Below are 13031 nucleotides of genomic sequence, written 5' to 3'. Positions count from 1 at the left end.
CAGCATATGCAATGTACGCTATTGTTAATGGTGAATATAGCAGGTCATTAAGATGACTGGAGCCAATTAGACCAAATTAAAACACAATAAAGACATCACTGCACTTACTTTCAAAATGGTTATAAAATACATAAATTGAGGTTATAAAAAAATCCCCGACTCAGAAGAAAAACACACAAAAACGTAGTAAGTAGTTTTGTTAACCTTTAAAAAAATTGATTTCCCATTAAAATCTAAACAACAAGAATATCACTCGAGAACAAGAGGTCTTGGACCTTTGTTTTATATTAACTTGCCTTGCTTTATTTTTAATTTAGTTTTAAATATCTAAGCACTGATACGGATTTAAGAAATACAGAAAAGGGATAGCAAACAGCTGCTGCAGCTGTCTGCTGCTTCAGGAAATACCTATCTAGAACTTTTCCTGGCTATACCTTTTTTTCCAGTCAGTGTCACGCAGTTTGGGCACAACGCTGACAATAATGGGATGCTACTCAGCTAAGACAAAGAGTGTAAAGACATCCTTCCTGGAAAACTATCATAACATTTATGAAGCTTCAATTACATTAATGGTTGTGTCACCCTATGCTTATCAGCAGCATTTTTCAACTGAAATTTCAGCAAACTTCAGTCTAGTTATACATCTGGTGGCATACCTGATGTCACTGAAATATTTAAAAGCAATTGTGGGAGAAGATCAAGGACCTTGACCAACTGGGAGTTTGTAGCCAAGTTAGTCTTCTCTAAGCAATCCTCTCTTGTCCACATATTGCTCACTTTTAATGCCTTCTTTTTCAATTCCCAGACTTATTTTCCAATTCCCAGACTTACCTCTTCCCAAAACAAATAGAGAGGTAGCAAACTGAACAATCATGCACAGATAATGTTCTTCTACACAACAGAACCATGCAGAAGAAAGTATCTCTCTGACTCTCGCATATCAGAAATTTAGAACAGTTTGAAACAAAATTTATGCAGTATTACACCAACCAAAGTTTTAAAAGTAAGTACAAAGGTTTTTGTGGAATCCTGGAAATTCAGATAATACACTTGAATATTATGCCCCGTTTTTCCAATTTATCAGTTTTGAAGTACTGGAGTAGAGTTTTGGAGTTCCGTTTCTGCATAATCAACCTTTTAATTACAGCTCTGTACATGATCTCCAAGAAAATACGGAAAGATTTAAAATCACTACCCTTACAGCCTTACTTTAAAATAATACCCTCCAAATATTCATCCTTTAAATACAGAAAATTATGTCTATATAAAGCAGCACACTTTTTAATCTCCACTTTTTCATCTGATTAAACAAATTTAAAGGCTGATTCCTCCTATTGCATTTAACACTAGCACTCCTCCTAACTACTTATTTCACAGCAGGAATTATCTTTGAGAGCACACTCACATCATTACTCCAGATTGATCTACACAGTGACTTTGCACCAGAAGACTATGCTAGATATGGTATTTCCTAAAGGACATTGCTTAAAGTACTACAAATATCAAGCAGAGAAATTTATTCTAAATATTATAGCTTTATTAATAACATAAAACAATGTACTAGAAACTGCCTAGCATTTCCAGCAAGGTACCTCCACTGAAAGTCTACCTTTCATGTTTAATTTACTAATGGTTGGCTCTATCCCATATTAGAGGCTGTAAGATTTTATTTTCCTAGGTTTAGGGGTTTTATTAGCAACCATTTTTCAGAAAAAGAAAGAAACTATTATTACACATACTAACAATAGATAAAAGTTAGTTTGGGGGTCCTTTCCTGCCAAGGCTGGGGTACCAATTACCTGTGTTGGTTGTAGTCACCATGTCTTCAAGGGGTTTTAAGCCTGTTAAATACCTTGCAGAACAGGACTGTATTTTCTAGTGTGTTCTGACAGGGTCTTTTTTTTATCATGAACCTCTGCAAGCAGATAACAAGCCACGAGGCTGTTATGGACCCTTGGTTCCAGCCATAAACACAATTTACATTCTGACCATTTTCTGCCAGTAGAGCCAACTGAGACTATTAATCAAATGAGAAAGAAAACAAGCATTTGTAGAGCTTTAAACAGATACTGTTCATCTGTTATTTAAAGCATGACGGTATCAGAGTACTGCTCAATGTTTGAAGACCAGTTGTACAATATTTAGAATGAACTTTTCTTCAAAAGGAACAACAATATGAAGTACAGAAGTTAAGCAATTGATGATCGGTCTGGGAGAGCATTAAAGGAAAATATCTTAGAGCAAAAAGCACTGCCTTTTTCAGCCCTCCAACGCGCTATGAAAACTTGGGTGCCTGCATAGGTGTTTGCTGAAAAACAACAATAGATGACATCAACCAAATTATGTATTCAGTAAATAACTCTGTTGGCATTTGGGGGGGCTTTGTGTAGGCTTTTGCAGCACAGAAGGCAGATGGTGATTACACTGACTTCTGTAAAACTGTACTGAACGTTACATTAACTGGTAATGAGAAAACTTAATTTTATTTCACTTCTATTTTCATACAGACTATTTTTTGGCATTCAAAAATATGTATCCTGAAAAGTTCATAAAGCAACTTCTCTAGGCTATAGACATGTTAATCTCGGCCTGTTCACACTAGTAGGATAAAAAGATGAGGAAAAAAATGAACTATTTTATGTATTCTCTCCCTGAATATTTACTGTTACTTGCGTATTTTGCTAACTGATCTCTGACTCAGATGCAACAAGAACAAATAACAGAAAGCTCGTCTATACCCTAAATCTTTGCATTTTGCAGTCAGACATTATTTTTCAATTTTTCCTTTGTGAAGAAATTATTTACCAGACCTGCTCTTATTTAACCTAAGTAAATACAACAAACTAGTCAATAAAAATACAATAGATCATAAAGGAGATTGCCAGAGTGTTTCTTATTTACCAACTACCAGCCTCCTAACAAAGCATACCTTCCCTTCAAATGCCAAATTTAATTCCATCTTCCTCCAAGTTTCCTACAAAACAAAGCAATATGCTGCATGATCTTTGAATACTAAGTCTTCTTTCACATGGCGTCCTCAGCTGAAGCCCAAGTCCTGCGTCATACAGCACACATGCAGGCTGCTCTGTCCCAGAGCAGCTTTGCTGATTTCAGTAAACTGCTTCCAAGCAAAGCACTTCACGATCAAGAACTAGGGATGGGAAAATCCCAGGGGTAGGAAATATGATTGTAACATTTTACAATTATGTCAAATAACAAAAAAAATAACAATTCATCATGCTAGGAAATTCATTTCACATTTACTACCATTATTCATCCAACTACAATCACGAGAAGAGCAGAGATAACAAAACAATCATTGCACTATTCAAACTGTTAATGAATTATTGTAGTTGGTCTCCTATACACAAAGAGATAAGTGAAAAGCAAACTCATTGTGAAAGCTGGCAGTTATCCATTCACCTATAACCTTCAGCAAATTGCCGCCACACAAAATTGCATCACAGCGCATCTGGATGGGGAAGTCCAGACCTCCCATCATGTTGCTGCTCTCATCACTAAAATCAGATGTAAAATAGTTTCCACAGTTAAATTGTCATACTATTATGACAAAGTGACACAGAGTGACAAAAGATACCCATATGAAATAGACTCTTGATTGTTTGATCACTTTCAGATGAATGGTCTAAAAGGTACAATAATTTAATAAGCCTACAACCCAAAGCTTCCAAAGGGAAAAGTAAAAGAAAACAACAGCTGGTGAACGCAAATATGTTTTAAGGAAAAAAATCTAAGAAATCACAGGTATCTAATTCTCAGCCTCTGCATGCAAACTGTACATTTCCCTCCCTGTGCCTGTTTGTCAGTTAATGCATCCTTTCCCCTTCTCATGTTGATGCATGATCAAATACAAATAGACGTGTCTTTGATGCAATTTCAATTTCTAAGAATATTGATTAAGCAGAATATTGACTTTTCTCTATGTCTGGTTACAGGTTTTATTTCCAACTGCAACTGATAATGGGTTTTCTCATTGTTTTGTTTATTATTCCTACATAAAGGACAAACCATAGAATTTTCCTACAGTCTTCAAACAGGATCCCGTTCTACAAACCTAACTGAAGCAAGACCCATTAAACTGCTATAAAATTTAAAGGGAGGCCACACCTCAGACATGACCCTTTCCCTTTCTAACACAGTTCAGCACTCATTGCTTTGATACCTTGTATTTAATTTCTCTCATTAAAAGACATGGGAGGAATTATGCACCTATGGATGAGCAGCCCTCCCAAGACTTTTTTTTTTAAAGGGGAAGAATTAAACATCAAAAATCTCCAGTAGTGTAAATTACAATGTGTTATCTAACAATTCTATCCGTTTTATAAGAATCTGGTGAAGATTTTGGCCATTACAAACCTAACATAACTACCACATTGAATCTTCCTCAACAATTTCCCTGACCTCTAGTCAAATTAACCTTTCATAAATAATCATTAACACGTTGTAAAAACTAGGTATAAAATATAGCAAAGTTTTCCCGTATATAGCAATTATCACTGTCAAGGAAATAATTGGTAGCTCTCATCATTATCATCATCATAGAAGGTGCCAACAAATGACTGGGAACACAATTTTCTTTACCTAAGGCATTAAAAGGGCCACAGGAACCTAAAAAGATACCTGGTACTGTAGTAAGGATTTGATTTTACATGAAAAAAAGTGTAGAACAAATTAAGAGAGCAGATCTAAATATTTTTCAATGAGCCATGTTCCTAGTGCAGACTGCATATAAAAAAAAAAAGAGCGCGAATTCTAGTTATGTGCTGTTTGTAATCCTTTCTTGGTATTTGTATCATCATATCTTAATATACTACTCTGTAAGATCCTAACTTGTAGTTTTCCTACTTTTTATTCTTACATAATAGACTGGCTGACCAATGTGCTGTCAATATGTTAGTTTTTTCCAAGACAAACTCAACATCTAGTCAACAAGGTCAAATAGCCATCTTCCTGTTTTGAATAGGATGGGAATTTTGACAATTCCACTTTCAAAGTGCAAACACATTCCAGCACCGAGCTGCACTCTGTGGAAAGCTAAAGTGTGACAGATGCCTTCACAGTAATTGCCAATCAGCCTCTACGTAGCAGCTGAAAACACAATACATCACTTTGATCTCCTCAGCTCTCAAAGTATTCAAAACCAAGGAATCTGCATGAAGAATATGAAAAATGTAACATTTCCAAAAAGTGTCTCCGTGGAACTTAAATATGATAATGTATATTTTGTTCATTCTTCATAAAGCATTTCCAATCCTTTATTACGCATATGAAAGGATATGGTTTAGCTCGCAAAAAATAAACATGAAAGATGCTTTATATTTTAGAGACATATAGGTTTTGATTGGATAACATAGGTGAAATAATCATTTAGAAAAGCCTGAATTGCTTTAAGGGGAAGACATTATTACAGAACATGCTTAATTAAGTCCCACTGCTAATTTTGTAAAATGAATACCTTGTCGAATTAGACTACAGGGAAATAAAGCACGCATAGCAGCTCCATATGCTTAAAACAAAAAGAAAACACCGAGAAATGGTTGACTTACATTTTGCAGGTAGGTCATATCCACACGTAATTTTTGCTTGTCCAGTCTCACAGCCACTCAGGTTGCGACATTCAGCAACTAAGCAGGGCCCAGCAGCTCTGTGTATACAGCCATCCACTACAAAAGCAAACCCAGAAACTTTTATTTATTAAAAGCCAGTCTTTATGTTGCCTTCACACAAATACACGGCCACAAATATTTACTGCTCATTTTTACATTCACAGCACAGACCTACTGATCTCTAAGTGGATATCCAAATATATACATTTTTTCTGCCAGAGTTAGGCAATGTGTTTATCAAAAAAATAATATTTAGTCAACTTCTGCTCACTGAAAAGAAAACACCTAGAAAAGGTAAAGCAGAATTAAAATTTCAACATTAGAAAAGGGTCTTATTCAAGGCTCTAAGAAACTCTCACTACAAATTATGAAAACAAATTTGATCCCCAGCTAAATGCCAAATTCTCTTTTACTACATACCTCTGAAACACCTACAATTATGCAGACCGTTTAATGTCACCATGCTATTACTGCCTTATACAAAAATTCTAAGAAATTATGCGTATAGATTTGAAATCTAAAAAATACCTTGTTTTGACATTTTTTCTTTTTTACATTTTTTAATTTTGCATTATTCATGCAATACTTTGGAGTTAGTTAAATAATAATTACCAAAGGTTGCGATTGCAGCTAAGTATGCACAAAAATTAGTGGAGTGCATAGATCTTATCACCCTCGGGAGGCAGCAGAAGAATAGGAGCAGCAGCAAAAAATAAAAAAAGGCTGCTGGCACAGCATTTCTGCCCTCTCAACATGCAATCAAAGGAATCATTTACTGTAATTATGGCAAAAAGTTTAAGAAAAAGGAAACAAAAAAAGGGAACTACTGTGTGCCTGAACATATTAACTACAGTAAGGCCCTAAGTCAGCAGCAATGATGAAGTTCAACTATGAGAAATAACCATCATATAAACTACAAGATCAATTCAAAAAAGGTAAAATAAGCTGAAGTATAAAGGCTAAACAAATACTTATGCAGACAAGAAAGGAAGATTCTGTATGCGTATCGTTCAATATTTTATTTCAGCTTTAACCAGTTCAAAGTTACAGCAGTTCCCAACAGCACTTTTGAAGCAATTAAACCACAAAAGGTTTGAAAAGCCAAGTGGAGAGGGGTTTTCAAGAGATGCACATAATCTGTTCATAGCATAACCTGTGTAGCTTTCTACAGGCTCACATACCAGGTTTTGGGCAATACAAGGCTTGGGCACTCAGCATACCCACAGCCCATTCACTGCCCACTGGGATGCAGGGAGACTTGATAACTCCCTCACCCTGAGATGTTTTTTGAAGCTGGAATGGAAACGATGACTGGCCTTGCTGCATTAAGGGCATAGCTGGTTTTGCAAGGTGTTAAGTATTTCCCTGAAGCCACATATTCCCAAGTGGAGGGGCAGATTAACGTCTTTCTCTGAATGAAGCCGCCTTCTACTAAGTGTTAAAAACTCGGTCGCCTTTTTTGAGGTGTTCTATGCCAGAGTTAATATCCACATGACAGTAAAAATGAATAAGTGGTTCCTTGTAATAGTCCATACTCATCCTGGACACAGTGCCATTGATTTTTAAAACGTCATTTTGAAATACTTTATATTAGACAGATAATTACAAAATCATGTGATGTTGCACTTTCAATGAAATTTTCTAAAATATTCATATTGAAAAGAATGTGGATGCCAAACCACCAGCCGTAAGCACATTGTGCACTATCTACGCCAAGACGCCAAGTCTTCTTACTCTACCTTAGCTGAACTTTTGGTTTTAACTTACCCAAAATCTCTGCTCAACAGACTCCAAGATGCTAATGCAAGAATAATATTTTGTAACCTCGAGGGGAAAAAAAGAATGCTTGAAATCTGTCCTGTGCTCGTAATATCCAATTTAATTATTTTAACTTAATTACTAAATGCTTTTCCAAACCAAGCAGGATAAGTAAACCAGTATGCATCGAAACCTCAAGTATATTTTTATAAGCACCACTACCACAATCTTTACCAACATTAATATTTCCTGAGACATTAACATAAAAACAGCACTGATGCTTAGGACTAGCACTTTCTGCACGATTCTCTACAGAGGAAGACGACTTTCACCTCAGGAGCACTGGACAAGGGCTCAAGTCCATGCAATTACTCCCTTGGCAGTGGATTAATCATTTCCACCCCTGAGCTCCTTCTTGTCCCTAACAAGCAGGCACCCTCCCTTGAGCAGTGTCTGTACAATGATTTGTTCAGCTGCCTTCTCAACCAAACCACCTGGATAAATCAACCTCTTTTCCCCCAAACTCCATTAATTTTTACCCGAGTCCAGCTCAGAGCAGAGCCAAACAACAGAGCCCGCAAAAAGGAACCACTGCCTCTGGCAGGGAAGAAGCCCAAATTCATCACTACTTCTAAATCTGCTATGTATTAACTTATCAGATATATTAACATACCACGTGCCAGATCAGCTGGGACAGCCAACACATAGGCGGTCCCAGCTCCCCATCTATAAACGATCTCATGACAGAAGCAGCATGCTCTTAATGCACATACATCTACAGGAAGATGGTCTATCACTAGTTTCCTGGAGCTGGTTCCACACAGGCCCTTGTCCAGTCTTTATAATCGAAGCAGTCTCCAGAAAGATGAAAACATAATGGAAAAAAAATTAAATTCTTAATGGAGGAAAATCAATTCTATCGTAACCAATTTTGACATATGACAAGGAAAATGGAAGACATCTGCCAAAACCAAACAAGTAGACGTGCATATTTCCCTTATAAAGGTGGCATAACAGAAAATGATTGAATACTCCAGACAGGCATAGATGGAAACACAGACATTAGCATTTGATATACTTCAGTGACTGATGACATAGAGGAATGAAGGTGGGAGGGAGGGGGGAACAACCACCAACAAAAAAAACCAACCCAAAACCCAAACACCAAACTACCCACAATTTTTTGAATAACCCCTTTTTTCTATCGTACATTATTAAATACTTGAGCAGAGATGACCTCTGATCTACGTATGCATTTTCCATTTAATATGATAACTCAATAAATCACGCTGGAAATATTCTACGTTTCCAATAATATACGCAATCTATATGACAAGTTTGATAATTCTTAAAGCAAAAACCCAAGCAGTGAAATATCTTGCCAAATATGAATACTCTGCATAACAAAGAAAAAAATTGGCAAAGGCAGAGTAGATTAGCACATCTAAATGTGATACTTCAGCCTCTGCTAAAACATGTCTTAGCTGTATTAATTCAAAAAAATATGGAACGGGCATGCACAAAACATTTACGTGAGATATTTTGTTTGCTGGAAGCGTGCACTGACTAGTAATGTAAGTGTACAGAGAAGTAAGCATTGTTAACGTGGCAACTTTAAGGAAATTTCAGAAAATGTCAACAACCTCAAGAGGGAAAAATGATGGCCAAAGCTACGTTGTCACTGTGTAGTAAAGGAGGAAGAGATTTACATGATAATAATAATGGTATGCGGCCAAATTACTTTTATAGAAAGTGAAGAATCTTTGATATATTGGTTTCAGATACTTCATCTGTATCATCAGTTTGCTATATAGATGCTCATCTGCATTTTTCAAAACAGATTTGGAAAACGTTAAACCATATCCCACTGTTCCTTCCCTGGAATTTCTTTGTGCAACTGACTGAAAAGCCGGGCACTTATGGTCAAATCTGACTTACGTCATGTGACAGTGATAAGGAATTGTGCATTATCACTGTTTTTTACAGCCAATGAAAAATGTCATTTGACTTTGAAGCTATCACTCTGCTTCACAGTATGCCTTTTTTTCTGCACGCTGCCTTCCTGTCCAGGTTTATGGAAATCATATATACACTTCGGGTCATCTATATACACAAGTGACCTGCCATTTCACAGCTATGGGAAAGATGTGGGAAAATCCCACAGACAAAACTATCACTCATAACTGACAAGAAATCTCATCTCCGATCCGCATGATGGTTAATTGGCATTTCCAAGTACTGGTAACACTGAAAGGGAGTAAAGACAGGCTGCTAACTGTCCTTATTGATACTGTGCTTCTTGATATGAGTTTCATGCTTATAAACCAAGCTATTTCTAAGGATTTTTGACAGCATTAATGAGTCCTGCCTGGGGCCACCAGCAAGGTGGCAAAGATCCACAGGATGGTCCCTCTTCTGCGTTCCCCTCCCAACAAGCAGCTGCCAGGCTGCCTAATGCTCCCCAGAATCTACCTTGAGGTAAAATAAATGCTTTGAAAAAGCAGACAACGCTTTTGCTTTCAGATGACTGCAAAGACTTAAGCAGTTCAACTTGTCTTTTGACATGTGATCCCATTATTCACTGCAATGTCACGTGTGGAGACCCCATACAAATGGGGTTTCTATATTTACTGTTTCACCATGGCTTGGCTGGACGAGCACGTGGGAGGAGCTTCTTAGTTTTGAAGACCTGCACAGATGAACTGTATTTTGAGGGCTGAAGAACAGCTCAAGGAGCTTGAGATTTAACTCTATAGTTCAAGTTGTTCATGCTTGTGGAAAGCTATTAAAAGTACTACTCCAACATTTTTTCATTAAAAATAATATTAGCAATCTCATTGCATGCATCCATAAGTTTTAGGAGCCACTTAGGGACAGCATTTTGTTCTCCCAACAATTCAGCAGAAGCCGTTAATGAAGAAAAACTCTTTCCAAAGCTCCTGCAGTTAATGGCACTGGTTGCACAAAGAAGTCACCTGAAAATAATTGCTTAAAATACATGGACAAAATCGAGTATCAAAATAAAACTCCTAGGCAAAATGAGAGTGTACTAAAAACAATGCATTAAACAAAAATATGGAAATCTTTGACATCATCTTTCTATACTGCACACTAAAGGACACTAAAAGGTTAAATCCTTTCTTATTCAATTTATTGTAAAGCAACTGTATTTGTACTCCAGGGTTGAAGTTACATAGTAAAAACTAGCTAATTTACTGATATACAATATAGAATAAATCTTTGTCTCATAGAAAATCTCTTAAAATTGCAAATGAAGCAAAAGCGCAGGAAACACAGAATTAAGGGTATCCTGGGATGCTGCTTAAAAAAAAAAAAAAAAAAAACAAAAACCCTCAGCAAAACTAGCCTTGCAGTGCAGATGGTAATAAAAAAGGATAAGGTAATCAAACACCACAGCAGAAAAATACAAATTCCCCTGGGAATAATAAGACCCAAACTTCTTTTGTGACCTTGTGTGTGAGTCTGGATAAATTGAAGTTACAATGTAAACAATATATGCAGATTTATCAAGTTATATTTCAAGAATCAATATATTCTTTTTTTCCATAGTAATTTGTGTTCTCTGGTGCTTTTCCAGATTTTCATTTCTCGTTTTCACTAGGAAATTCGAGTGATTTACTTATTTAAGAAAGTTAACTGTGCATGATTTATGTATGAAACAGTACTGTTCTTCCACATGGCAAATGCCAGGAGTGAATAAAAACAGAAAAATGTCATTATATCAGATATAGTGCTAGGGACACGCAAGAGGAAGCTGTTTTGCCCAGACTGTAGCACACCTCTGGTATACGTGCCCTCAGTCCTTGTGGACCTGTCACAAATGCCCATTGCAAGGATGTATGTAGAAAAAAATCCAAACCAAACCAAAACAAAACCAAACAAAACCACCCCCCAAAAAAATCAACCAAAACCCCCCAAAACAACAACAACAAACCCCAACTCACAACCAAAAGCAACCTCATTCTGCAAAACTGGTAAAGTACCTCTAGGAAGTTCATTGGAATGAAGTGCTGCCAAAGTTGCAACTGCACCTCTGGGACAGATGTCAAGGGGAAATAAATCCTGCCCAGCCAGAGACAACAGCTGCTGGTCTAATGAACAAAGGTGGGGATCTTAAAAAGATTACAACACAGATGCCAGTCGGCCGCTGCTGCTAGAAATGGCAGTTTATATTACAGAGATGGCCTCTGCCATTGGGAAGTTTAATGAACTGAAGATTTTTAATCAATGCACTGGTTTATAGGCCTCCAACATAATTAATTTTAAATACTTATCATTTATACGGTACTTTCTGGCCAAGATCTCAAGGAGTTTAAAAGCATAATCTGATTTAGCCTTAAAATTCTCCATTTTAGAAACAAAAAGCACAGATAAACTATTTGAGATGGCTATTTCGCTGAATTAGGTTCACGTTTCATCACAGACAATCTAAATTTATAGTTCCTTTAAAATTCTTATTTTCAGAAACTCTTAGTGCCCACACCTGAGTTAAATTAAGACAGAACTGAGAGTTTAAAGTCTTGATGCTTCAGCTACTGATTACCTCATGTGTCAATACACATTCTCTGTGAAAGGTTTATCTTCATTTAAGAATCGACATTTTGAGGCTGCACAAGGGGCCTCATTGCTGCCAGAATTAAAATTCTCCCAGCACCAACTAGACCCATGCTGCAGAATGAGTGTAATGAAAAGTAATAATAATATATAATAAGACCATTATTCCAGTACAAACTGCAAGGAACAAACGTACTCATAACAATGGCATGTGTAAGCTTTATTGTAAAGTCATACAAGGCAAAATTATATTTTAGAATGTAGTTTAGCTGAAATCCTCCAAATTTATCTTTAAAGCCCATCACTTATTGCCTGCTATGGTAAAAAGTGCTGGGAATTAAATTTTAAAACCTACTGGTTGTTTTAAGAGAAGGCTCTCCTTGATCTGGATGCAGTTCACATTCAAGCATAACAAAAGCAGCTGAAAGATCTAGTTTAATCAATGTCCATGCTATAAACTGGCAAAAACACATAAAATAAGGAAATAAATGGAAATAATGGAAATAAATAAGTCAACAATGATTCAAAATAAAGCTCACTTACCCACGGACCTGTTAAATTTTAAGTGTTCTACATTTATTGCACACAACCAATCATTCTTACTTTGACAAAAACACAAAACAATAGTAAATGCACAAACTTTGGCAGATTTTTGTTTCAGTCAAGTATCTTGGGATATCAGAAACTCATATTAAAAATATATGAAAAGCCAAGTAAAAGCTGTTCTGTCACGTTAGCAATGACAATTTGTAAATTCCTTCTATAAACGACTAAGCAATGAAGAAAGTGTTTGTTTTATCTCACTCAGGATATCATCTTTCTTAGTCTCTGAGTGGTCCTCTCCAGTTCTGTAGACAGTTATAACGTCAATAGGATTCACACTTTTGTCAGCCCACTCCAGCAGCATAAGGGCTCAGAGAAACATGGGTCTGATAAACCTGTCTGAATGTCACACTTTTGGCAGGCAAAAAAAAAAAGAACTAGGAAAGGCTCCAATAGTGGTTTTCCAGTTTTTCCCAGTCCAAGATACTGACATTAAGGCATGTGTGAAGGAACCGTTCACTTCCTTTT

The 13031-nt window shown here is 36.5% G+C and overlaps 1 protein-coding gene across 4 annotated transcripts in view; it reads right to left on the bottom strand.

Annotated features, from left to right (window-relative positions):
• The window catches only part of MACROD2 (mono-ADP ribosylhydrolase 2), an 896855-nt gene that overhangs the window by 619492 nt on the left and 264332 nt on the right, over positions 1 to 13031 (bottom strand). For all 4 annotated transcript variants that reach the window (XM_068410970.1, XM_068410960.1, XM_068410976.1 and 1 more), the window contains exon 5: positions 5568 to 5684. In XM_068410970.1, the coding sequence (XP_068267071.1) occupies positions 5568 to 5684 (117 nt within the window). The remainder of the gene's footprint in view (positions 1 to 5567; positions 5685 to 13031) is intronic.

This window comes from Nyctibius grandis, chromosome 1 (assembly GCF_013368605.1).
Source record: "Nyctibius grandis isolate bNycGra1 chromosome 1, bNycGra1.pri, whole genome shotgun sequence".
Taxonomy (NCBI): Eukaryota; Metazoa; Chordata; class Aves; order Nyctibiiformes; family Nyctibiidae; genus Nyctibius; species Nyctibius grandis.
The sequence above is the reverse complement of the archived record's forward strand: the minus strand, read 5'-3'. Positions and strand labels throughout refer to the sequence as shown.